General features: G+C 47.9%; 2 protein-coding genes across 2 annotated transcripts; one reads left to right on the top strand and one right to left on the bottom strand.

The window, feature by feature from the left end:
- KCTD2 (potassium channel tetramerization domain containing 2) lies at window positions 1-16,418 on the bottom strand. The gene is made up of 6 exons (XM_045986551.1): window positions 16,034-16,418; window positions 14,357-14,465; window positions 11,208-11,299; window positions 5,704-5,799; window positions 3,555-3,680; window positions 1-2,834 (listed from the first exon to the last, which is right to left on the bottom strand). The coding sequence occupies exons 1-6, from the start codon at window positions 16,370-16,372 to the stop codon at window positions 2,805-2,807; spliced, it is 792 nt and encodes a 263-aa protein (XP_045842507.1). The 5' UTR covers window positions 16,373-16,418; the 3' UTR covers window positions 1-2,804.
- A 209-nt stretch (window positions 16,419-16,627) lies between these two features.
- On the top strand, window positions 16,628-21,228 carry ATP5PD (ATP synthase peripheral stalk subunit d). The gene is made up of 6 exons (XM_045986554.1): window positions 16,628-16,695; window positions 18,360-18,490; window positions 18,977-19,073; window positions 19,986-20,057; window positions 20,820-20,882; window positions 21,028-21,228. Exons 2-6 carry the CDS (start codon window positions 18,369-18,371, stop codon window positions 21,157-21,159), a joined length of 486 nt encoding a protein of 161 aa, XP_045842510.1. The 5' UTR covers window positions 16,628-16,695; window positions 18,360-18,368; the 3' UTR covers window positions 21,160-21,228.
- Window positions 21,229-25,775: the final 4,547 nt, after the last annotated feature.

Below are 25,775 nucleotides of genomic sequence, written 5' to 3'. Positions count from 1 at the left end.
TTTGTTTCATGTCTTTATTGACAAAAAAAAAAAAAAAAAAAAAAAAGTCACAGCATTTCAGACTCGATTCAAATACACAAATAGTAACAAACGGCACCCACAGGTGACAGGTGACCTAACCTCTGGGTCAAAGGCCATGCTGGAGGGTGTGGGTGTCCTCTCAGCCCCCCCCCCCCCCCGCATCTCTGTCCCTTCCTCCCCTACACCTCGCGGACACCCCTGAGACCAGTTAAGACTGCAGAAACAAAGTCGCTCTAGAGGAGGTTGGGCCACGCCGCACTGCCAAGAAGAAAGCAGGTTCTGAGGGAAAGACAGAAGCGCGCGGTGATGGCGTCTCCTGGGAGAAGCCAGGCTGCTTCGTGAGCTGGGCCTGGGCACAGAATGAAGAAGGAAGACACTCCCCACCCCGCAGCCTTGGGCGGCTGGAGAGAATGTGGGTCACTGGCCATGTGACACCCCCAAACCGATGGCCAGACCTCTCTCCGAAGTCACCAGCCGGACTCTCCCAGGAGGGGGGAGAAGGCTTTCAGGAAAAAATACTGACTCGGTTCATAAAGGGCACGGGGGAATACTTTTCCAGAAACCTCAAGAAATGAATCATCCTCAGCTTCAGGAGTACTGGAACAACCGTCATTAGGCTGCCATGAGGAGGGGACCCCCACGAAAGCCAGCCCTGCAGGAGGGCGGCGGTCACTGCTGTTGGTTTCTCTGCTGAGTGCGGCGCTCAGCAGTCTTTCCGCAGGATCCACCGTGGGACTCGGAGAAATGGTCGTTTCTGAGGGGCCTGCTCTCCTCTGCCTTCTGGTCCACCTTGCTTCACCCCTTCCAGGAGGCCTGGGAGCTTGGCCGACCACCAGGCATGCCCTGGGAAAGCAAATCTGACTGGGCTCCAGGCCCCGAAGGAAGCTGCTTTCCCTCCTTTGAGTCAAATTTTACTTTTTTGAATTGGCCAAAGAGCGCCTCTTCCAAAGTCCTCTGTCCTCTTCTGGTCAGAGCAGCTTTTCCTTGACACATTCAAATCTTGTTTTTTTTTCCTGAAAGATGACAGGGTATCTGCGACCTTTTTGAAAGGTGACAGCTTTTACTGTAGGTAGAAGTTCCTGTAACATTTTCTGGCTGCAGGAATCGTGGGCACAGGCCAGAGTTCTGAGGCGCCGACGTCCACAAGCACGCTCCCGTATCAGCACACACCCCTGGGCGCACATTTCTATCCTGCTCCACATCCACACACAGATAAGGTCAAAGCGAGAATCCTGAAGAAGAGTCACGCCATCTGCACGTGGGCACATGTCACAAGCTCAAAAGATATTTGGCACAGCCTGTACGTCACTTCCAAAAATCGCAGCGCCAGACCCACCTAGGAAGCCGCTGAGCTGTGGAGGGGACAGAACCTCAGCTGTGGAGGAAGCCAGGAGCGACTGGCAGGAGGTCGCCGTTCCGGATGGAGTGTCCATGGCACCTTCCCCTTCTCTGGGCCATTGCCATACCAGGAAAGTCATCTAGGGAAAAACTAGGATTCTCTGGCCCTTTGCATGCGATGACTGTTCACCAAGACGATCCAGCTACGAGCTCTGTGGTCCCAGCCCGAAGGAGGGCTTTACTCCCCTCCGCGGTCAAACAAGCATTTGATTCTCCGTGACCGGACACTCTGAAGAAAGAAGTGATGCTAACGGGGGGGTGGGGGGTGTCCTTGGCCTGCCCAGCAAACACACACACTCTACCGGGGGTGATGTGGGGGCACGGACACACCTGCCAGGCATGGTCAGAAATCAAGAAGAGACACAAATAAATACTAAATGTTCAGTCAAGGCATTTCCAAGAGACAATCACAGAAGAAATAACACTTTTGGATACTACGATGTAACACATTTGGCAACTTTCAAAGAAATGCTGTCCCCATCCCAAGCCATCAGAGGATCCCAAGTCCCTTTTATCTTCGGTCCAGTTTCAGAAGTCAGAGAAGGAAGACGAGCCAATGGAGGTGAGTGAAGGCTACAGACCGGCTACCTGACGCTCCCATCTGTCTGTCCAAGAGTGCGGCATGCCACCTGCCTCAGACCTCCTCCTGGGATGAAAGTAAGCTACTGGAGAGTCACGGTTGCTAGACGCAAATGAGGCAGGGATGGACACGGTGGCGGCTAAGTGCCCCAAACCCAGAGCAGCGATCCCCAACCTCTGCCCATAACCAAGAACACCCCATCACCCGCGTCCTCAAAGGGGTTTTGTTCACAGGAATGGGGCGGGGGGGTTATTCTGGCAACGCCATCCTTTATCCAAAACCTAAACTCAACTTGACGGACTGAAGCTACAGTCCTTAGCATCTGCTGCACTAGTCTGGGGTGCAGAGAAGGAGGGAAAGATAGTGTTACAAAGCGGCTTCCAACGCGGCACTCGGGCGAAATCATGGCACAGCTCAGGGACGACCCTCCTTCATTTGCCGTGGCTTCCCTGAAGTACGGGCGTGTACAAGGAGCCAGGCCTTCCTCTTCCCTTCCCCCAGGTGCCCATAAGGGCTCCAACTGGGAACCCGGCCCAGCTGCGGTTCTCAAGACTTGTCACAACACTGGCTAAGAAAACAAAAGCAGGTTTCTGAAAAGGTATTCTGCAGCCGGGAGTCGCGTCTGTCTTCAGGGTCCTGTGGGAGGGGGCAGGGGTTCCTTTGGTTTTGACCAGAACACTTCTCCACTGGGGGGCCAGGCTCAGCTTTGCTTTGCAGCAGCTCGGTTGGTTACTGTACAGAAGCAAGATTTAACGTCACGAGGTGCTCTGCCGGGTTGCTCTCCTGACGGTTAAGGATCTGGAATTTACATCCGAGATCCTCTCTCCTGAAGAATCTGCAAGGGGAAGACGGGGGAGAGGGCTGAGGCTTGGACCCTGGAGCAGACTTGCTTTGAGGCTGAGGCTGCTAAGCAGACTGCTGAGGGAAAAGGGACCCGCAGCTGCTTTCTGCTGGACCCCCGCGAGCAGCACGACAGTCCCTGTTGAACCAGGAGGCAAGGCAGGGCTGCAGTCCCGACCCCCTTGAAGCACTTCAGTTGTAAAAGACTTGCTCAGCACCGTGGGGCCCCGAGTGCTGTAGATGCTAAAGGAAATGGTTCAGACGCACCACGGGCTGCTGACTTAGGGAGACTGTGTGAGGTAATTGCACAATTTCCCAGTGACTAAAGGTGAGGAGGTCACAGAGGTAACCAAATACCTTTGCTCTTGAGGCAGCAAAAAGGAGAGTACAGTTTCAAAGAATCAACACAGAATATTTTCCAATTTTGAGTTTCAGAATTCTCACGTTGTTGTAATTGGTGGCAATAAGATTTTTTTCACTGATTTGATAGAGGGTATGTGAGTCCACCCTATTTCAGTACCTGTTTCCCTCAGCCACTGCTCCATAAATCCTGATTTAAATTATAACAGTCGAAAACCAAAATGAAGGCAAAATGCAAAGCTAGCTTCAGAAGGAAACGGAAGAAACCTCAAGCAACAATTGGTTCAGGCAGAGCCCCCTAAGGGGCTGGGAACAGACGAGTCAGAGACAAAATTCTGGTGACACCATTTCTTACCTTTGCCTTTTCACTGGGCTCTATGACAACGCCGTTGGTAGAGTTATTTAGCTCTCTGGAGACGACACAGAGGAATTCTGCCTGATCCTCATTTCCGTAGTTATAGGAAGAGCCGATGCTGATGAGCTGATAGAACAAGAATAGGGCGAACAGTCACCGTCAGGTGCCAAAGTGCCACACGCATCCAACCCTCCTCCTGCCCCAACTGTGTAGTTTTGCCTCTCGTAGATGAGCCTTTCTGGGACTATCAAGGCTCGAGGGCACATCTGGATGTCAGTCATCACCAGCACATCCTCAACAAGCCTTCCCTAGAGAAGAACAGTATGGGCGCTGCCACTGTCTCCCCACCCAAGCACTTGAAACAATCCCAAAGGCAGCAACTAGGATTACCACGATCATACTCCTTCTAGCAAACACTGAGGTGAAAGAGAATGTTTGTGTGAATGAGAATGGACACTTGCTTCAGCCAAACGCCTACACAGAGCTGGCTCATCTTCAGGCAGAAGTCCTAGACTGGAGACTGGTACTCAGAAGGCTCTGGAAAGCACTGAGTGAATCACTGAAGAGTTACCATAAGCCATAAGCTGCTGGGACCTTTAACCTTTTTAGCGAATTGAATTCAGGATTCAATTCTAAGTAGACAATACACATGCTCACGGAAAAACGAAGCCAAAGGGTAAGGTCATCTGGGCAAGCATGTAGGGCCTCATGTCAGAAGAACACGACTGACTCGCTCTATGAATGGGCTTTAACTTCCTCATCCATATAATAGAGTTCGTACAAGCATGCCTTGTCTGCCCCCCAAACATTAACAAGATGACAAAAAGATTCATAATGATTCACCGCTTTCATAAAGAATACTTAAAAGGGCACCACTTGGTTAAGCATCTGCTTTCTGCTCAGGTCATGATCCCAGAGTCCGGGGATCCAGCCCCGCACTGGGCTCCCCACTCAGCGGGAAGCCTACTTTTCCCTCTCCACTCCCCCTGCTTGTATTCCCTCTCTCGCTGCCTCTCTCTCTCAGTCAAATAAATAAAAAATCTAAAAAAAAAAAACCAAAACAGTCTTTGCTTAAAACTTATTCCAGGGAGGGGTGTCTGGTTGGCTCAGCAGGAGAAGCATGCAACTCTTGAGTTCGGGATCCCGAGTTCCAGCCCCATGCTGGGCACAGAAATTAAAAATAAAATCTTGAAAAAGAAAAAACACATAGCAGGGAAAATACTTGTGGGGTGGAAGTATGGCAACATCTTGCAGGCCCCACCTGGCTAAGAATCAGGCCGACATACACAGGCAGAGTGGACTCGGCAATGCAGGCAAGCGTGAGGAAGGATCCTGCATCAGCTCTGAAGGCAGAGACACCTGTATGTTCGATCTGTAACACAGTGCTCTTAGCAGCCCAGCAGCTAGTTGAGAAGGTGAGTTTCTGGTGACCCTTCAACTGACTCCTCAAAAGTCTGCCTGAAAACAGGCCTGATCCCCACAAAATGGTAACAGGATCATTCTGTTCGGTAACATGTTCATTCTGTTGGCGCCCAGCCTCCCTGTGGCGAAGGCAACAGATGAGCTGAACAATTCTGCCATCTAATGGAGAGAACAGTCCAACGCTGACCGTGTGGCTTTGTCTGGGTACTTCCTCCACGACACAAAGCTAAAGGAACAGAAATGCCCAGACCAATGGGGAATGGCAAAGCCACACTTCTCACCACACCTGACCCCTTTTCCATCACACCCGCCCGTGCCCTTCCAGATGGATTACACATGTTTGGAACGACAGCATTCTCACCCCCGGGGCGAAGAAAGGAAGGGCTATCGCTGAATCCTAGCCTCCTTTTGGTAGTTATTCTATAATATGTCAACTGAGCACTTAAGAAAAAACCCCAGAGAGGCACTTTCAGGCCTAAGCGAGCTGGCTGGCTGGCTCCCTCCCTAAGCAAGCACAATCAAACTGAAACTTGGATGTGAAGTTGGGAGACGTGATACTACTCTCAAGTCTCCCAACTCATCCTGTATGACTGAGCACATCATCCACACCCAGTGGCTCTTTCCTACGTTTCTGAACAGGTTCCCACCTGGCCCGATGGACCCCTGAGGTTAGGAGCTGCCTACAGCTGGCGACGGTTTGAAGCACGTGGCCTCCTGGGAAACATACCTGTTCAAATTTCCACCCATCAGACATAGTGGAGACCATCTGCGTAAGCTCCTCCTCCTGGCACTGCAGGACTCTGTACACGTGCTTCACGGGGCCCTGCGACAACAACAGACTTTGAAGAACAATCTCGAAGACACGACAGTTTGCAGCTGCCCTGGTGTGGCTCTTCCCAAAACTGACCACTGAAAAGGAGCGTGCTTGGACTTTTTTTCTGGACAGCCCCACACAAGCCCCTCTGACAAGCAGCAATGTCGTTTTTCAATAAAAACTTATCCAAGGAAAGAAAGAAAAAAAAAGGCCCAAGGCTATGGAATCTGTGGGTCCAATAATTCTGAAGCTCAGAGAAATGAGTTATGTGCTTAGATTTCATCCATTTCCCGGAGTAGAAAATAGAGTAAAATCACTTCGAACAAGAAAGTCACCTCATCATCTTAATTGGTTCATATCTGACATACATACTGAAAATGCAGACCATTTGGTTTATTCAATGAAATCTTATTATGGGAATAATGTATTAAACAGGATCCCAGGATATACCAATGTTTAAAACACTTACCTTCTGCTGATGATGCCTAAGAGTGAAAGTGTTCAGAGTTAAATAGTAGCACTCCCGTCACAGAAGTATATACTAAAAAATGGGTATTTGCTCTTTGTTCCTGGTTCCTAGCACAGAGTTCCTAAAACCCTTGGAATTTCCTGAGGGATGAAAGTATCTTGTCTGTGCTAATGACTGGTCCCCAGAAAGGCCAAGCACCATTAGAAGGTTAGGACGTCCTAACTTGCCGACCTCTGACCTTGGCGGGAGAGAGAGGGGCTGAAGACTGAATTCGATTACCAACGACCAATGATTTAATCTAATTAGTCATGTGTACATAATGAAACATCCTTAAAAACCCTCGAACACTGGGGTTCAGGGAGCTTCCAAGTTGGCAACCATAAGCAGGTGCCGGGCAAGTGGTACATCCCAACTCCACAGGCATGAAGGCTCCTGCGCTTGGACCTCACCCCAGTCTCTCTCCATCTGGCTGTCCTCTGTCTCCTAGAGATAAACTGTAATAGTAAGTAGAGCATCTTCCTGGGTTCTAGTTGTTCTAGTAAATTGCTGAACCCAAAGGGGGGATGTCATGGGAACCCCTCAATGTGTAGCCACGATGGACAGAAGTGCAGGAAGCATGGGGACCTGGGATGTGGAACTGGCGTCTGAAGCAGGGGGCTGAGCCCTGAAACCTGTAGAAACCATGACTACACATTAGTTACTGTCAGGATAGGACGAACTGCTGGACACCCAGGTGGTGTCAGATTCAGACAGAAGTCACTTGTTAGCCCACGCCACTCTGGAACAGAAGTTAGAACCAGAAGCGAAAAGGCTAGATGCCCCAAAGTTGCGGCACTAAGGCCCCTACGCTTTATCCACAGGAGAACCCCTCCCTTAGGACTTGGCTGTGAGCTTTAGGAGCCAAAGTCAGGGGGTGCCTGGGTGGCTCAGTTGGTTAAGCATCTGCCTTTGGCTCAGGTCCTGGGATCAAGCCCCATGTCGGGTGCTCTGCTCAGTGGGTAGTCTGCTTCTCTCTCTCACTCTCCCTCTGTTCTGTGTGTGTCTCTCTTTCAAATCAATCAATCTTTAAAAAAAAAAAATGCCAAAGTCAGGTAAGGGCGAGGGTTGCTGCAGGGAAGCATGCTCCCCAGATGAAAGCTCCTGTTCACACAAGGACGACTGGAGGCGCACAGGGAGACTCAGTGTTTGTCAATTTCGGACCATTCAGTGTTGGGTCCAACAGCTGCACATCCGCTGCCCGTCCCGAAGGACATGACGCATTTGATAGAGCGCAAACAGCAACGGAAGCTCAGAACAATGATGCTCCGTCATGGAGGGACTGGTTATATTCACGGGATTTCAAGAAAATATGGACCGGGGGCCGGGGGGGGGGGGGTCAATGCGTGGTTCAATGGGTTAAGCCTCTGCCTTCTGCTCAGGTCATGATCTCAGGGTCCTAGGATCCAGTCCCATATCGGGCTCTCTGCTCAGCAGGGGCCTGCTTCCTCCTGCCCCTACTCCACCTGTCTCTCTACCTACTTGTGATCTCTGTCAAATAAATAAATAAAATCTTTAGAAAAGAAAGAAAGAAAATACGGACGGTTTCCTTAAGAATAATGGAAATTTGGCTTTGGTGCTTTTTCAAAAGGATGACTGGGCTTCAGTTCTCTGGAAAATTTGTTCGAAAGAACCCGCTGCTGGGGAAATACTGGCTCAACAAAAGCAGCTCCGGATTAGGGAGTGCTCCAAGCCCTGAGTGGCTTCCCCCTTTGCTCCCGTCTTCTGCGGGACACTGGTGTGTCTTGCCTGAGTCAGGCGGTGCTTGTTGGGATGGAGGCAGCACCAGGGCCCGGGCTGGTCTGCCAACAATGCTGAGCTCTTTCTTTCATGGTCTCCCCTTCTGGACCGAATGCAACTATTGTTACACGAGGCACCAAGGAAAACATTCCCTCCACATAAAATGGAGAGCAAATCTCGGGAAGATTTCAATGATCTCTGAGCACACATTTTGGAAACCACCAAGTGTTTTATGTTCTAAAACTCAGAGTATCACCAAAGATCTACGATACTAGCCCCAACGATCAAAGCCCGAGGTTATTTAAGATGTTACCTCTTTATTTTTCTCTTCCAAAGTAAACCACAGGTGTTCTCACACGCACTAAGATTAATGACCTAACAAAAAATGTCAGAGACAGCAAAGTAGCAGAGTAGTGGCAGCCACTCATAGAGAAATGAGAAGTCACTAAAAGGTGGGGTGGGACACCCATATCTTGGACTCGGCCTGATTCCCGGTCATGTGTGTCTGCCTGAAATAGAGACAAGTGAGGGGCGCCTGCCTGGCTCAGTGGGAGGGGCGTGTGGCTCTTGATCTTGGGGTTGTGAGTTCCAGCCCCATGTTGGGTATACAGATTACTTAAAAATAAAATCTTGGAGCGCCTGGGTGGCTCAGTGGATTAAGCCGCTGCCTTCGGCTCAGGTCATGGTCTCAGGGTCCTGGGATTGAGCCCTGCATCAGGCTCTCTGCTCAGTGGGGAGCCTGCTTCCTCCTCTCTCCTTGCCTGCCTCTCTGCCTACTTGTGACCTCTCTCTCTGTCAAATAAATAAATAAAATCTTTAAAAAAAAAAAAAAATAAAATCTTAAGGGGCGCCTGGGTGGCTCAGTGGGTTAAAGCCTCTGCCTTTGGCTCAGGTCATGATCTCAGGGTCCTGGGATCCAGTCCCATATCGGGCTCTCTGCTCGGCGGGGAGCCTGCTTCCCCTTTCTCTCTGCCTGCCTCTCTGCTTGCTTGTGATCTCTGTCTGTCAAGTAAATAAATAAAATCTTTAAAAAAAAAAATCTTAAGAAAAAAATCGGCAAGTTAAAGGAGGTAACGTGTTTGAAGGGACAGTCACAAAAATACACACACGGCCAATTTTGCCTTAGAGCTGTGATACATGCAAAAGAGGGTGTTTTTGAACAATATCAAATCCACTGCTCAGAGTTTCACTAAATAAAAAGGACAGATGGAAAGATCAATTAGCATCAAAAAGGCCTTGCCATCCCTAGAACACAAAAGCTTCCAAGTGGGTCTATACCCACAAGCCTTCAGAACCTAGAGGACTAATTAACTTAATCGCTGTCATCAAACAAATCTTACAATGCTCTTAAGGACTTAGCTAATGGCAAAGAACTGAGAACATTCAGGGCTGAATGGCTTCAAATTACATAATTCATGGTACCATCAAAATTTACACTAAGCAATCAAAAGTTTTTTCAGAATGTGGAAAATTGAGGACAAAGCTAGGTTTCCAGAACATCTAGCTATTAAGTATCTACAATAGAGAAAGATGCCACATACATTATAATCCGAGATGGCATCGAGATTGGGGCCATATTTCATATGGTAAATTGCAAACCAATTATAAATTCATTTTTGAACATTAGAAAGGTTTTCAGACGTTGGCCAGAAGGAAGAAAACCAAGTAAGCTCTTCTTTCCACCTTTGCAAACTCCTACAGATAAAGTGAAGAAAGATCATTTTTTGTCGTAGATATCAGTTCCCCCATCAGATAACTCCATTTAGAACCAGAAAAAAAACCAAAACCCAGAAAATTTGGATATATGATGTCTAAGATAGGACATAGAGAGGAAATATTTTTTTACTATTTGTTTTGTTCTGACTTTTGAAAAGAAACATTGCCTTCTGAATCACGGGAAAATTCTACACTGCAATAGACTGGATCTCAGGAAAGCATCCATCACTGGGAGCTGATGGGATAAGAGGCAAGTCAGGCTACAAGGCAGATGGTCACAGTGGAGTCCAATGCTGCCCTCTGTCACTACAGCTGTACCTTCTTAAAATAGAGCCTATACAGGAAAGGGAACGTCTGTTTTCCCCGCTAGACTTCAAGCTTCTAGAGGGCACAGACCCTCTCCTAGGAGCCAGAGAATCTCAAGGGCCTAAAAGATGCCACTGTGGCTACTTATGACATGTGATGGGTGACATGGTGTGAAATAAGTGGTGTGTGCCTTACTGTCTTCTCAAACTGGTGGCAAATTGTGTGGGTTTTGTTGTTGTTGTTATTCTGTCTACTGAGTTAATATAAAAGCCCAGACTTCATAATTAACAGAAAAGCCTTTGATTATTTCCTCAGAAGCATTATTCATAAGTAGCTCCTAAAGTCTAGAGTGCGAGACTGGTTTCACGTGGCTATAGGGAGCTGAATGGGACGTGATCACACTTTTAAAAAGTCTAGTCCTAATAGTGGCCAACAGGTGGAAGCAAGAGCTTGCTGGGCCCTTATGTGGAGGGAGACAGATACTCTGCCTTTGAGAACAAGGTTAGGGACCTCAAGTGCCATGGACTTGCTGCCAAACGGTGAGCAGCCACAAGCGCTCGCTCTCTTAAAGGGACAGGAGGGCTGTTTTGTTTTGTTATGTCTTCTTCTGTTTACTTGTTCTGAACAAGCCCAGCAGCGAATGCGCCGTCTGTCTGGGGCATGGACCGTGTTCCACACGGACCTCCAGCTTTAAGGGGAGCGGTAGCTCTTGCCTGACAGCACACGACCCTTTTCAAATCTCACCCAGACAGCAACAAAGAGCCATGGAGACCTTTTCCATTTAAGAGTTCAAAACCCGCGGGGCGCCTGGCTGGCTCAGTTGGTGGAGCTGTTGATGGTGGACTCTTGATCTTGGGGTTCTGAGTTTGAGCCCCATGCTGGGTGAAGAGATTAAAAATAAAATCTTATTTAAAAAAAAAAAAAAAAAAAGGTGCCTGGGTGGCTCAGTTGGTTGAGCGACCGCCTCTGGCTCAGGTCATGATCCTGGAGTCGGGGGGATAGAGCCCCACATGGTGGGGGGGAGGGGGGTCCCTGCTCAGCGGGGAGTCTGCCTCTCCCTCTGACCTTCTCCCTCTCATACTTTCACTCTCTCAAATTAATAAATAAATAAAATCTGGGGAAAAAAAAAAAAGAGTTCAAAACCCATTACCTGAGAAGTTCTGTTCTCATTGTCCCGTATCCGTTCCTTAACCAGCCGCACAAGAGATGCAATGTTGTAAAACTCCGCTTCTTCCAGAACACCTAGGCCAAGGACCAAACTGTAGTTAGAGATGTGTGTGCATTCCCCAGAAAACAGCAAGAGCTGAAGTTTGCATGCTTGCTAAGTACTGCATTTTTCTTTTTCTTTCTTTCTTTAGATTTATTTATTTGACAGAGACAGAGAGAGAGAGATCACAAGTAGGCAGAGAGGCAGGAAGAGACAGGGGTAAGCAGGCTCCCCACTGAGCAGAAAGCCCACTATGGGGCTCGATCCTAGGACCCTGACACCATGACCTGAGCCAAAGGCAGAGGCTTAACCCACTGAGCCACCCAGGGGCCCCAAGAACTGCTTAGGAGAGAGCCTGGTCTCTCTCCTTCACGCTGGGAAAAGTTTCTTTGCTGTTTAGGTGTACCCATTTCCTTCTCCTCAAAGTGAGTGAGTCAAGCTCTGGATCTGCTCTGTTCATTCTGTTTCACCCCTGCAGTTTCCTACTTGGCACCCACCTTGACTCTCCCTGCACCTGCCCATTAGCTGCAAGACACCTTTCCCATATGTCACTTATTTCCTGGAACTGGTCACATTGGAGAACTCCTGAGCTTGCAATGCTTACCCAGTCTGTCTGGGTAAGTGTGTATAATGTGTGTGCGTGTATAAATTAATGTGGACCAGATTTAATAGGATGCTTATTATTTGAACATAAAAGGCAGTTACTGAAAGAATGCCGTGCTAAATAAAATCAAAGGCCTTGGACAGGACAACTAAGTGGGATGTGTGATCTGGTATCAGACAAAAACACTTGCTTTAAAAAACATTACTGGAGCAACTGATAAAATTAGAATATAAGCTATAGATAGAAATATTTATCAATATGAAATTTCCTGAACTATACTGTACCCTTGTTCTTAGGAAATACAGGTGAAGAACTAAGGGGTGATTCTGTGGTTTAGTCTAAATAGTTCAGAAGTGGGCAACTGGGTGGCTCAGCGGGTTAAAGCCTCTGCCTTCGGCTCAGTTCATGATCCCAGGTCCTGGGATCGAGCCCCGCATCAGGCTCTCTGCTCAGCAGGGAGCCTGCTTCCCCCCCCCCCGCCTGCCTCTCTGCCTACTTGTGATCTTTCTCTCTATGAAATAAATAAATAAAATCTTAAAAAAAAAATAGTTCAGAAGTAAAAACTGTGGTGGGGAAGGGAGGAAGGACAGGAGCGGGGAGAGAGAATGGATGATAACACAAGCATGACCAAAAAAATGCTAAAAAATTGATGAATCTGGGAGTTCTTTGTGCTGTTCTGGCCCTTTCCTCTGAGTTTGAAAATATATATATATTTTTTAAAGATTTTCTTTCTTTATTTATTTGACAGACAGAGATCACAAGCAGGCAGAGAGGCAGGCAGAGAGAGAGGAAGGGAAGCAGGCTCCCCGCCGAGCAGGGAGCCTGATGCGGGGCTCGATCCCAGGACCCTGGGATCATGATCTGAGCCGAAGGCAGAGGCTTTAACCCACTGAGCCACCCAGGTGCCCCTGAGTTTGAAAATATTTCAATAGAAAACAATTTTTTTAAAGACTTCAGAAAAGATGCTGAAGACTCCTCTTTTCAAGAAATTAGATTATCCGTGAGGTTGGGATTATTATTATTTATTTTTTTTAAAAGATTTTTATTTATTTATTTGACAGACAGAGATCACAAGTAGGGAGAGAGGCAGGCAGAGAGAGAGAGAAAGGAGGAAGCAGGCTCCCCGCCAAGCAGAGAGCCCAATGCGGGGCTCGATCCCAGGACCCTGGGAACATGACCTGAGCCGAAGGCAGAGGCCCTAACCCACTGAGCCACCCAGGAGCCCCTGAGGTAGGGATTATTAAAGCTGGATGGTGGGTGCACAGAATTTATTGTATTATTCCCATTATTTCTGCATGCTTTTGAACTCTTTCTTTTTTTTTTTAAAGATTTTATCTATTTTATTTAACAGACAGAGATTACAAGTAGACAGAGAGGCAGGCAGAGAGAGAGAGGAGGAAGCAGGCTCCCTGCCGAGCAGAGAGCCCAATGCGGGGCTCGATCCCAGGACCCTGGGATCATGACCTGAGCTGAAGGCAGAGGCTTTAACCCACTGAGCCACCCAGGCGCCCCTCTGCATGCTTTTGAAATGTTAAAGAGCGAGCGAGCACAGAGGGTTGAAACCAATGTGTTTTGCGGCCACTTCATTAATTAGCATGGCCATTACAGCCTTCTTACTCAGAGCTAAAGCTTCTAGGTCAGGGTGCCCTGGACTTAGGGATAGGCCCCAATCTTCTACTGAATGCCTTTGGTGAGGCCACGGCAAACCTTTTAGAAAGATGTCTAGACCCACTTAACAGTCCAGATGCCCTACAAACCAAAAAGATGAGGCAACTGATGATACACCTGACAACGGACTGGAGAACGAATTAGGTCAGCTGCAAAAATTTACAAGGAAGCATGAGACCAGTCTTAAAAGAAATGAGGCCAAGCCTTTATTATGTTTTATAGCTGCAAGTAAAATTGAAAAAAATAAATAATTAATGTCAGAGATGTGAGGCTCCGGGCTACGGACCTTCACTGCTTCCAAGCACATAAGTAAAAGTAAAAACGGATCCTGACAATTCTGCAGGTTTGGAGAATGCTCCCGAAGCTATCTGTAAAGCTGAGCTCTTTTCCTTCTCATTAAGGAGGCTGAACAGAGCCCAGTGGGGACCCCTTAAGCAAGACCGCCTCAGATAAGACTAGGTAACTAGAGACTCCCTGCTCACTTCCATAAACCTTTACTACACCTGCACATGAACTCGATGAAAATCTCCAAAAAAAAAATACTCAAATTTGGGAGCGCCTGGGTGGCTCAGTCATTAAGTATCCGTCTTCAGCTCAGGTCAGGATCCCGGGGTCCTGGGATCAAGCCCCTGCATCAGGTTCCCTGCTCAGAGGAAAGCCTGCTTCTCCCTCTCCCACTCTCCCTGCTTGTGTTCCTCCTCTCGCTCTGTCTCTGTCAAAATAAAAATCTTAAAAAAAAAAAAAAAAATTCAAATCTGTGAAACCGCTTTAAAGATAGAGCCCAAATTTTGAAAATGCCCAGTTCAGACACTGTTCTTACCTTCTTCCGCCAGCTCCTTCGTAATGATGAGTTTCCCATGGCGGAGGTAGTTTAGGATAGGACCAAAGTAGGTGGGATCTCTGTCAATCAGATAGGCCCCTGTCTCGTCCTGCCAACCAAACACAAAGGTATCACTCTGGAGATTTCAGACTAAGTCCCGGCAGGGCTTCAGCCTCTCTGTCACAATTCTTTGGTGAAAGGGCAAGTGTTGCTAGATGTTGCTTATCACAAACTACTGGCAAGAAGGCTATCTTTTTGTATCTTGTACTCTGAGATCATTTCAGGTCGGGTGTTACAGATGCCTAGTCCCATCATCCAGGCGTTTACTCGAACTTCTAAAATCTTTACTGGGACACAATTACCACCATTCTTTTATGGGATATCTGTTACAAAGTAAGGGGGAGAAAATGCCATAGTTTGATTATTAAATCTCTGCTTGAGATGGACATTCTGACTGCTCTACTGCCCCCAAATCACATTCCTAATTCTAAGAAAACCTCTGTATAGTTGGCAATACTCCTGAGCTCAAGGCCAACATCAGTGGGAGTCTGCATTGCCAGCTTTAACTCACACACCCCAGTTCTGTGCCCAGAGGAAGCTTGGCACCGCCGGGACTTGGCGCTGAGCAGCTTTAATCCTACTCATCTTTACAGTAAAAGGAACAAGAAGAAACTGGCTTCTATTGCAAAAAGAGAGATTTAGGGTAGATAAAAATAATTCCTTTACAAGCAAAGGTTTTGGAATTTCTTTAAAGTTAGGGCAGGACAGGTTTCTATCGATCTGAGATTAGAGAAGAGGTAGATGGTGCATAAATAAAACAGCCAATCTGTACCCAAACCTAACTCTCTTTCAGTGTAACTAGCTGAGTGCTGTATGGAAGGCGGGGTAAGCTATGGTCAACACCTTACTAAGTGATCAATGTGTAAAGGTAAGAAACAACACTTCAAACTGGAAACGGGTAGGAAGGGTCCCGTCACCTCTCAGCTTCTGGTTAGGAGCCACGCATCTTACTGAACAGCACCCTTCAGTTTGCATTTTCCGATGGCCTTAACCAGTCGGCTTAGGTTTGCACTGGCAACTGGCAATCTCTTTCCAAGGCATGGATCGGAGCTCTAACGTGCTCCTAGAGCAGCGACTGTTGCCAGATGCGAGCTCAGGGCCCAGGACCACAGGAAAGAAGTGTGCTATCACGAGAAGCACTTCCTGCAGCTGTCAGACCCAGGCTTTCACCCAACTTGGCAGAGGGGTCCAAGAGGAAGTCTGAGAAAGCTACAAAGATGCCTTCGCTCACCCTGACCCAGTTCTGAACGCATCTGGCACAGGCAGTGAGGGGCTGACGAGGAGCCAAGGGAAAACTCATGCAGATCCGAGGGGCTGGTTATGAGAGGCACAGAGAGGAATACGGAGAAGGGGTGTGGAGTGGGTTCTCGTGGGTGCGGGTGGGCATTGTGTGGGCAATGAGTAGCTGAGAGCGAAGGGCGGGGTCAGAGAGAAAGCCGGAGTGCGACTGAGGATGGGGGAGAACAGCCCCCGGGGCAGCCTGGCGGGGGAAGGGTTAGGAGGGGGTTCCGGCCCGAAAAGCCCGCCTGTGGGGAGCGTGTCGCAGGAATCTGGGGACGAGCTAGGAGGCACGAAGGGGGTTCGATGGCCGGGGGCGCGCCCGAGGGCGGGGCGCACCTTGTCCGAGTCCAGCTCCGGGTCCTCCTGGCAGCAGAGGCGACACAGGAAAGACTTGGGCTCCCGGCCTAGGGTCTGTCTGGTGGTCACGAAGTAGGTGCCGCCCACGTTCAGTCGGACCCAGCGGGCCGCACCGCCGCCCCCTGCCCGCTCTGGAGGTCCGGGACCCGGCTCCAGCGGCGGCGCGGCAGCGGCGGGCGGGCGGCCGTGTCCCCGGGGCGTGGGGCCGACGGGGCGAGGGCTGGGGGGCCCGCGGCCCGGGCCGCCCCCGTCGCCCAGCCCGCTCCCGCCACCCCCTCCCAGCCCCGCCATCGCCGGGTCCAGCTGCAGCTCCGCCATCTTGGGCCGCCGCCGCCGCCGCTGCCCGCGCGCCGCCGGGCCGGCCCATCTCTCGGCAGGGAGAGCCGGGCCGGCCCATCGGCGGGGGTGGGGCCGGAGGAGAGGGACGGGAGCGCCCCCAACCAGCGCCCGGGGACCCGTGAGGGGGAGGTGCTGCACCCGCCCCCGGGGGCGGGACTTCCGGAACCAGCCTCCATTTCTACGGGCTGCCCTGAGAAACAAGGCCCGCCCCTTCAGCTTTGGGGTTGGCTCAGGGAAGGCTTTCCGGTGATCCAGTTCCGTTCCTGGCTGCTGTGGACTCTGGGCGGCCGGGGTAGGTGAAGGTGAGTGGGGTTTGGGGACGCCGGGCCCGATGCCGGCGGGCTGCCCTGTTTTGCCCCCTCCAGACCTCGTGGCGACCCTTTTCGCACCCTTGACGAGGAGGCCGGGCCTTGTGGTTGGCCTGCTGGCAGAGCGCCCGGGTGTAGCTTCTGCCGCCGCCACCGCTCTGCTCGGCGCTCCCTTCTCTCCCCTCCCCCGCGCGATGTCGCCGGGCTGTGACCCTCGCCGCCTCTGACCGAGGTGCTTCCACAAGCCTCGTCTCGTTCGGTCCGCCCCCAGCGCGGCCGACTTCGGCAGTCCGGTGTGGGGGCTGGGGAAATGTTACCCCGAGATAGTGTTAACTTTAGTGAGGGACACTCGGTCTCATCCTGAGGGTTCCAGCGTCGGAGCGTGTGGAGCGCTCAGAGCTTCTCAAGCGCAGGGTTCGCGTATCCTTTCCACAGATACTCACCGAGTCCCTCCTGTGCGCTGGGGATTCAGCAACATACAAAAAACAAAAATCCCATCATTTCGGAAGCCTCCCTGCACTGGTGCTTGGGAAAGTCTCTGTAAGGGCGTTTATTTCTTTGGTGTCTTTAAAAGTCACCTGCAGGGGTGCCTGGCTGGCTCAGTCGGTGGAACATGGGACTCTTGATCTCTGGGTTGCAAGTTTGAAACCCACGCTGGGTGTTGAGATTTCTTAAAGCGAAAGTCACCTGCCCGTCACCTCCACTCCTGGAAACAAGCTGTTGCTGAGAGGGAAGGAAAGCAAGAGGCAGGTGTTGGACCAGTTCCGTTTTAAGATCCTGGGGAGGATTTCTTGCATCTCCGCTGTGATCCACCCCATAGTTTGCAAAGAAAGGCCTTTGGCATTTCAGTCTTTCTCCTGATGTCTGGCACGGGTCTTAAATGTACTTTGACTATTTTGCCATTTTCTTAGTTTAAAAAAAAATGGCTGTAACCACTTGGCACCTTCTCTCACGTTCAAATATATATTGAAAACCTCTGTTAAGGGTATTACTAGAATACACAGGGTACATGCTAGTGCTGCAGGGGACGATCAGATCTGAACGGGAAGGTGCAGGTATTACCGGTCAGATAGGGAGTGAGTAGAGAGCTCCTTCAGCTTGGTAAGACTAGGGCAGATTGATGTGCACAATTTCACTGGTCTTTTAGCAGCCTTCTGAGGGTAAGCAGGGCTGGTATTATCCCCATTTTTGAGGTGAGGAAATTCTGGCCTAGGATCTGCTCTATTTAAGCTTTGTTGAAACGTGTGTCTGTGTTAAGTTCTGTGCCCTGGAGCATCTGAATAAAACGCATGCAGTCGGAATGGAAATGTATTTAAATGATTGCTTTTATGCAGTGTGTATTAAGTTAGCAATATTTCCAAAGGTACATGAAGAGCAGACACTAGAAAACTGGGCTTTTAAGGATGAGTAGGAGTTGGGGAATAGAGGGGGACAATCTTGGAGGAAATGATGTAGCTCAATGCCTGGTTGTTGCATCCCTTGAATTTGAAAAGCCAAACTGTCCTTTTTTAGTATTCCTGATTCCTTTAGTTAATAAAGGTACTCCTCAAGCTGTCAGGATACTGATCTATTTCTTAAAGGTTTGCATGTTTCTAAGGTGCCTTTTAAAGGATTCTCTGTAAAAGCCCTGTTCTGATCTGACCTGTTTTATTTTGCAGGATCTCAAGATGGCTGGGCGAAAACTTGCTCTAAAAACCATTGACTGGGTAGCTTTTGGAGAGATCATACCCCGAAACCAGAAGGCCATTGCTAACTCCCTGAAATCTTGGAATGAGACACTTACCTCCAAGTCAGTACCATTCTAAGAGGGACCTGCTTAACTTGCTACTAAATGTGGAAGCAAAACACTGATTTGGAATTACATACCAATTTCTGATATTCTTCTGCTATATGGAAATCCACACATAGGGGTGCCTGGGTGGCTCAGTCAGTTAAGCTTCTGACTCTTGGTTTCGGCTCAGGTCACAATCTCATGAGTTCCAGGTCAGGTCCGTGCTCAGCAGGAGACTGCTTGAGATTCTCTCCCTCTGTTCTTCTCCCTACTCGAAGACGCGTTCTCTCTCTAAAATAAATAAATAAATCCTTTTTTTTTTTTTTTTTTGTTTTGTTTAAAGCATGCATGTTTCCAAATGAAAGTAGTTTTTTGGCATTCTTATGATCTCCCTCCTAGAGAAAGCTATGATGATAACTCTAGGCCATAGCAATAAGGAATGTACTGTGTGAATTTTCTGTTGCTCATAGACCAATTTTAACTTCTGCTTTTCCATGTGAGCAGGTTGGCTACTCTCCCTGAGAAACCCCCTACTATCGACTGGGCTTACTACAAGGCCAATGTGGCGAAGGCTGGCTTGGTAGATGACTTTGAGAAGAAGGTGAGACTCAGGGAACTAAAGTACTGGTCTCGTAGTGTGGCTTGTGAGTGCGGAGCAGAACCGTAGCTAGTTAGAGATGCAGGATGACAGCATGGAAACAAGGGTGCTGTTAGCAGTCCGAGCCCAAAGGAAGTTCGGGAAAGACGGGTGTAGGTAGATGGTAAATATGTGCAGAGAATTCAGGGTCTTCACCTAGCAAGTTTCTTATCCAAAGAAACAGTCTATGTTATTAATCAGGGAGGCAGAGGGCTGTGGATTTAAGTGTTTCCATTCCAACACTTCCTCAATTATTTTTTTAGCCCCTCACCTGTCTCCCTGACATCTTTTCTACCCTTTCACTGTTTTCTTCCTTTCTCTTCTCACTTTTTACTGTGTCTTTTGGCTAAATTTCTCATCCACCTAGCCTCCTCTGACATTGACATGTTGAACCTCAGCATCCACAATTTATTTATTCACTGGACAGATGACTTTTCGAAGGCCTACTCTGTGCCTGGTATAGTGCTCTGTGCTGGGGCCATAGGGCCAAGCAGTCTTCTAAGGAGACCCATCTTTGTCACCGTTCTATAAACGTTACTTCTGCCAATTAGTCCATTAGGGTTTCATTTGAAAGAGAAATCAGTTTCTTCAGAACTACAAGTTTCTAGGAGGCCATTTTTAGGTCCCCTGTTCCACCTGTCCTATTCAGATGAAGAAACTAAAATTCATGGTAATAAAGAATTGTCCAGTTAGTGACAAGACTAAGAACCTTCAGCTCCTGTTTTCAGGCTAATACTCTTTCCACTGCAACACTTCAGATGCATACTGGTTTCCTCTCGGGATAGAGAGTGTGTTTTTATCTGTAAGGATGGGGGTCTTGGAGCCCTTTCTTTGGACTCCCAGGTATATTAATAACAACTGTCCCTGTGTTTGCAGTTCAATGCCCTGAAGATTCCTGTGCCAGAGGATAAATACACTGTTCAGGTGGACGCTGAAGAAAAAGAAGATGTAAGTAGTTGAGACTTTTTATTCTAAAACTGTATTTCCTAATGGCTCTATATTTCTTAGAAGTTAGGTTAAGGTAGAGGGAATTAAGAGGAGCAATGAAATAAAACTCTAGAAAGTGCAAGTAATCTATGGCGGCAGTGCTTGAGTTGTTGCCCGGGAATGGGAGGCAGGGGGCTGATAAATTTGTTCACTGTCTTGGTGGGGATGGTTTCACAGGTGGGTACATATATCAGAACTTCTCCAGTAGCATTTTTTCAGTATTTGCTCCTTATTGTAGGCCACTTACAGTTCAACAATGCTGTTAAAAACAATTAAGGAGGCAGAATTGGGTAGGGAAATTATCCAAGGTAGTATTCAGACACCTAACCATTTGCTTGAAAGTCTGAAAGCCACATGTGGGAAGCCAGGTGGCTCCACCAAAGGGAAGTCTGGCTAGGTGGTCAGGCGGCTTGTCCTGACATTCACTCTCCGGCCCCTGTGAAACACAGGCATTTTGTAGGTTGTCTAGCTGAGCAACTTGCTGACAATGACAAACCCTGGTCCTGCTGTCATTAGCTAGTTCTCCTGTAGGGGGCTCTTTGTGAATTCAGGAAAAGCTGTCATTTGCCTCACAAAGCAAGGACCTCCCAGGCATCAGGGCAACCAGGAGTTCTCCATACAGAGTGGGAAAGCAAGGTGGGCTCTGGGACTTCTGTTTTGGGAGCCTCAGGGTCAGGACAGTACAACTTGGTTTCAAAACAGAATGTCTCTCTTCTCTTTAAGGTGAAAAATTGTGCTGAGTTTTTGTCTGTCTCAAAGGCCAGGATTGTGGAATACGAAAAACAGGTAAGGATCAGCCTTGGCCTTTGGTTGTAAGATGTTTCTCCCCCTCATGACCACGCATCTGTCACCTAGTGGCAGTAACCTACCTTGGATTCTTTTTTGCATCTCTGTGACCCCGTTTACCTTAACACAATCCCCCTCTTTCCAGCTGGAGAAGCTAAGGAACATAATTCCGTTTGATCAGATGACCATTGAGGACCTGAATGAAGCCTTCCCAGAAACCAAATTAGACAAGAAGAAGTATCCCTATTGGCCTCACAAGCCAATTGAAAACTTATAAACTTGAGGTGGGGAGAGAGCTCTGGCCCTCGTATTATAAACGCTGGACATTAAAAATAACGGATGCGGTGCTGTGTGTCTGCTCCTTTGCAGCTGGGAGAATTACGACTCGGGGATGCCGCCACTGCAGGTGGACTTTTTGTTAAGATGGAAAGCTGAGCCTGCAGCCGTGTGCGGGCCTCGTCACCTAACGGTTAGGGTATGTAGGAGCCAGGTAGCCCCCGGGGCTGCTGAAAATTTTTTTTTTTTTTTTTAAGATTTTATTTATTTGACAGAGACACAGCAAGAGAGGGAACACAAGCGGGGGGGCGGGGGGGGGGGGGAGGAGAAGCAGGCTCCCTGCTCATCAGGGAGCCTGAAGTGGGGCTTGAACCAGGACCCTGGGATCATGACCTGAGCAGCCCAGGTGCCCTGGGCTGCTGAAATCTTACCAAATCACAGTTAGGGCTGACGACCATGCATTTCGCTGGAATATGTTAAGAGGAATCATCTGATTCCCTTGAACTTCCTCTTTGCTTTCAAACCACTGGTTCCTAAGCAGTGCCCCCTTGTGTTTGTCCGTAAGTCGGTCACAGGGACAGATGGCCCAAATTGCAGATGCAACAGCAAGGCAAGGGGCAGGCGGGGATCTCCTTTTCTGTGCCGCAGTTGCTCAGCATAAATGTGTAAAACGAAATTTTGTTACAGACTTAAAACAGTTACAGCTTTGTATTTGAACACGGAAAACTACTTCAATTCCATCATTTCATTTAAGAAATTCCTGCTGTTGATACTGGCTAGCCCGTCTCCAGAGCAGTGGCAACAAACACAGGAGGTATAAGGTGAGGTGAGGTGCAGGCACCCAGCTGACCCAATGGGTAGACAGCATGTGACTTCGTATCTCGGGGTCACAAGTTTGAGCCCCACATTGGGTGTAGAGATGACTTAAAAAAAAACAGTAGGGGCGCCTGGGTGGCTCAGTGGGTTAAGCCTCTGCCTTTGGCCCAGGTCATGATATCAGGGTCCTGGGATTGAGCCCCGCATCAGACTCTGCTGAGTGGGGAGCTTGCTTTCCCTCTCTCTCTGCCTGCCTCTCTGCCTACTTGTGATCTCTCTCTCTGTCAAATAAATAAGTAAAAATCTTAAAAAAAAAAAAAAAAGAATAAGGTGAGGTGATAGAAGGCATTCTATTGCCCTTCAAGTCAGAGGACCTCGTCTGCCTGCCCCTTTACTCTCTCTGAGCACTGACTTGCTAGTTTTAGACTACTTGTTCACTGCCTTAGGATTTGCCTTTTCTCATTCACAAACCTCAGGATTACAATGAGAATGATTATAATGAGATAACCTGGGAAGGTTCTGGTAAGCAAGTGTTCCTAGCAGAGGCATGTGACCTAACAAGGCTTACATCCTGTAGGAAAAACTTGCAAGAGGAAGGGCAGCCTGCACTGACCAGCAGTCTTTTGACCTTGCTACCAAAGGTGGCAGATGGACTGGAGGAGAGCGACAACGGCTGATAGCACCTAGAAAGCCGTGTGGTCTTAAAGGCATAACCAGAGGGGAGCCTGGGCCCCGTCACCCCTGATTATAGGGGAGGTACTGTGTTGAAGGTGAAGTGTGGTCGAGGGGCAAGGTGTGTTCCTCTTAGAGCTGCTTTAGTTACAACAGTGTATGCGCCAGAGGGCCTTCAAGGCACAAAACAGAAGTGAGTATGATATTCCCTGTCTTTGCTCTGAGTCACTGAACTGGCACTGAGCCATCCTACTAAAGATGGAAGGATTCCGAATGTAAAACATGGGGAATCTAAGAAAAAACCCTTCGGTTTCTTTTGGAATGGGGTTAGAACTTGTTCAAGGAAGGACCCAACATCTGTCCACAGGAAGTTTTGTAGCAGGATTCCATAGCATTGGAGGGAGACCCTTTGGAAGATTTAACCAGAAGAGATACTAGTGAACGACTGAAGATGCTCTCCATCCAAGGCATTTGTGTAGGATTGGGGCACTTTTAAACTGTGTACTCTCCAGGGCTGTTTGAAATTTTTGCATTGAGCATGCATTAATTTTACACAGAATGATCACTAGTCTGGTGCCTGGCTGGCTCAGTTAGTGGAGTGTGTGATTCTTGATCTTGGGGTTGTGCCCTGTGTTGGATGTAGAGATAACTTAAAATCTTAATAATCACTAGTAAAATGGGATTATGCTGTTCAAAAAACTAGAGAAAAAAGTACTTTTTATTTATTTATTTATTTTTAAAGATTTTATTTATTTATTTGACAGAGAGAGAGATCACAAGTAGGCAGAGAGGCAGGCAGAGAGAGAGGAGGAAGCAGGCTCCCTGCGGAGCAGAGAGCCCGATGCGGGGCTCGATCCCAGGACCCTGAGATCATGACCTGAGCCGAAGGCAGCGGCTTAATCCACTGAGCCACCCAGGCGCCCCGTTATTTATTTATTTTTTTAAGATTTTTTTGAGAGAGAAAGAGCATGGGAGCCAAATGTGGGGCTGGATCCCAGGACCATGGGATCATGATCTGAGCCAAAGGCAGACACTTAACTGACTGAGCCACCCAGGGCCCCAAGAGTACATCCTATATAGCAAAAGGTGAAGATAAAAATCCACAAAGTAGCATAAATACAGAAGTATAAATACAGAACCAAACATTTAGGATAAAGATGAATCAGGGAAGACTCCTACTAGGCAAATTTGCATACTGGGTCAACCCAAAATCCAACCACAAGCTGTCCATCCTTTAAAAAAAAAAAAGATATACCAAGGGTTCCAGTTCATTGACAAGCACTGAAGGAAAAAATATTATGCATGTACCCTGTCTTTTCAAACAACTGTTTCAGGATAAACTAGCAGACATAATTCATGAAAGTTCTTTAGAAAGTATTCCAGCCAATAAATGTGAAAAAAAGGGTAACATCAGAAGGTACTATTTTTGTAATTCCTAATGAAATAGTGTTTTAGGCCAAGCTTCTCAGAGGATGAAACCATAATATGAAAGGTTGGTAAAGAACTTGACTGTGAGCAGGTTCTCAACTCCTGATGCCAAGCCTATTGCCTGTACCTTCGATACATGGTATTAAGTACACAGCACCATTTGAAAGTTATTTTGTTTTTGCCAAAAAGTTGAACCTGACTTTAACGGAGGCATTAAAACTAACTTCTAATTTAGAGGAAATAGCTGGGATAGAGGAACAAGTTAAATGGCACCATAAAGTAAAGATAAATCCAAAATCCGGGACATTTGACCTTTGTTTCTCAACAAGTCAGTGGTGTGGGGTAATGTAAGACGGAAGGCAGGGACAGCTTTAGGTTAAAAGAAGCTGAAGAGACCCAACACCCAAACCTTGTGTGTGACCTTACTTGGATACTGGTTTGCACCCATCAACTGTAAAAAGATAATCAGAGGGACCTGGATGGCTCAGTCGGTTAAGCTGCTGCCTTTGGCTCAGGTCATGATCCCAGGGCCCTGGAATCAAGTCCCGCATTGGGCTCCTTGCTCAGCAGGGAGCCTGCTTCTCTCTCTGCCTCTGCCTGCTTGTGCTTGCGTGCTCTCTTGCTCTCTCTCTCTCTCAGAAAGAAAGAAAATCTTTAAAAAAAGATAATTAGATTAATATTGAAGTATGTGAATGTCTCCTGGGGTGAAATGATGTGATGTCTGGAATTACTTCAAAATACTTCAGAAGAATGAAAGGATAAATGGATTATTGGAGCAAATGTGAAAAAATCCTGATAACTAACAAATCTGGGTTGGCTCATTCACTATTCTGTTTTTGTGTATGTTGGAAAATTTTTGCCATGCACATTTTTTTTCTTAAATAATTTATTTGACAGAAACCACAAGTAGGCAGAGAGGCAGGCAGAGAGAGAGGAGGAAGCAGGCTCCCTGTGGAGCAGAGAGCCCGGTGTGGGGCTCGATCCCAGGACCCTGGGATCATGACCTGAGCCAAAGGCAGAGGCTTTAACCCACTGAGCCACCCAGGCGCCCCTGCAATGCACATTTTTAAAGGATGGGCAACTATGTGAGTTATATTACCATCTAGCAAGGTAGAATTCAAGACAAAAACGTGAAATGGGTCAAATGTAATTCTTAATAAAGGGATTAAAAATGGTTGGAACCTTGACATGCTAAAAAAATGTTAAAATATGTAAAACCAAAAAAGTTCAAAACTGCTGGACACATAACAGTTGTAAAGATATTAACACCTATTTTTGGCATTTGCAAAACGAGACACTATCAAACTATAATAAAAGGCTCACTTAGTAACATAGACTAAATTCTGTGTCCTACAAACAGAATAACTGGGAACTGATAACATTAGACTATAAAGAAAGCTTCAAATTAAAAGAAAAAAAACCCAAACTACAGTATACATCTGACTCCAGAGCAAATATTACATAAAAAACAATTAAGGGGCGCCTGGGTGGCTCAGTCAGTTGGGTGTCTGCCTTTGGCTCAGGTCAAGATCCCGGGGTCCTAGAATTGAGTCCTGAGTCTGGCTCCTTGCTTGGCTGGGAACCTGCTTCTTCCTCTGCCTGCCGCTCCTCCTGCTTGTGTTCTCTCTCTCTCTGACAAATAAAAATAAAATCTTTAAAAAACAACAATTAAGGGGCGCCTGGGTGGCTCAGAGGGTTAAA

This window comes from Meles meles, chromosome 18 (assembly GCF_922984935.1).
Source record: "Meles meles chromosome 18, mMelMel3.1 paternal haplotype, whole genome shotgun sequence".
Taxonomy (NCBI): domain Eukaryota; kingdom Metazoa; phylum Chordata; class Mammalia; order Carnivora; family Mustelidae; genus Meles; species Meles meles.
This window is presented reverse-complemented; position numbering and strand designations above follow the sequence as displayed.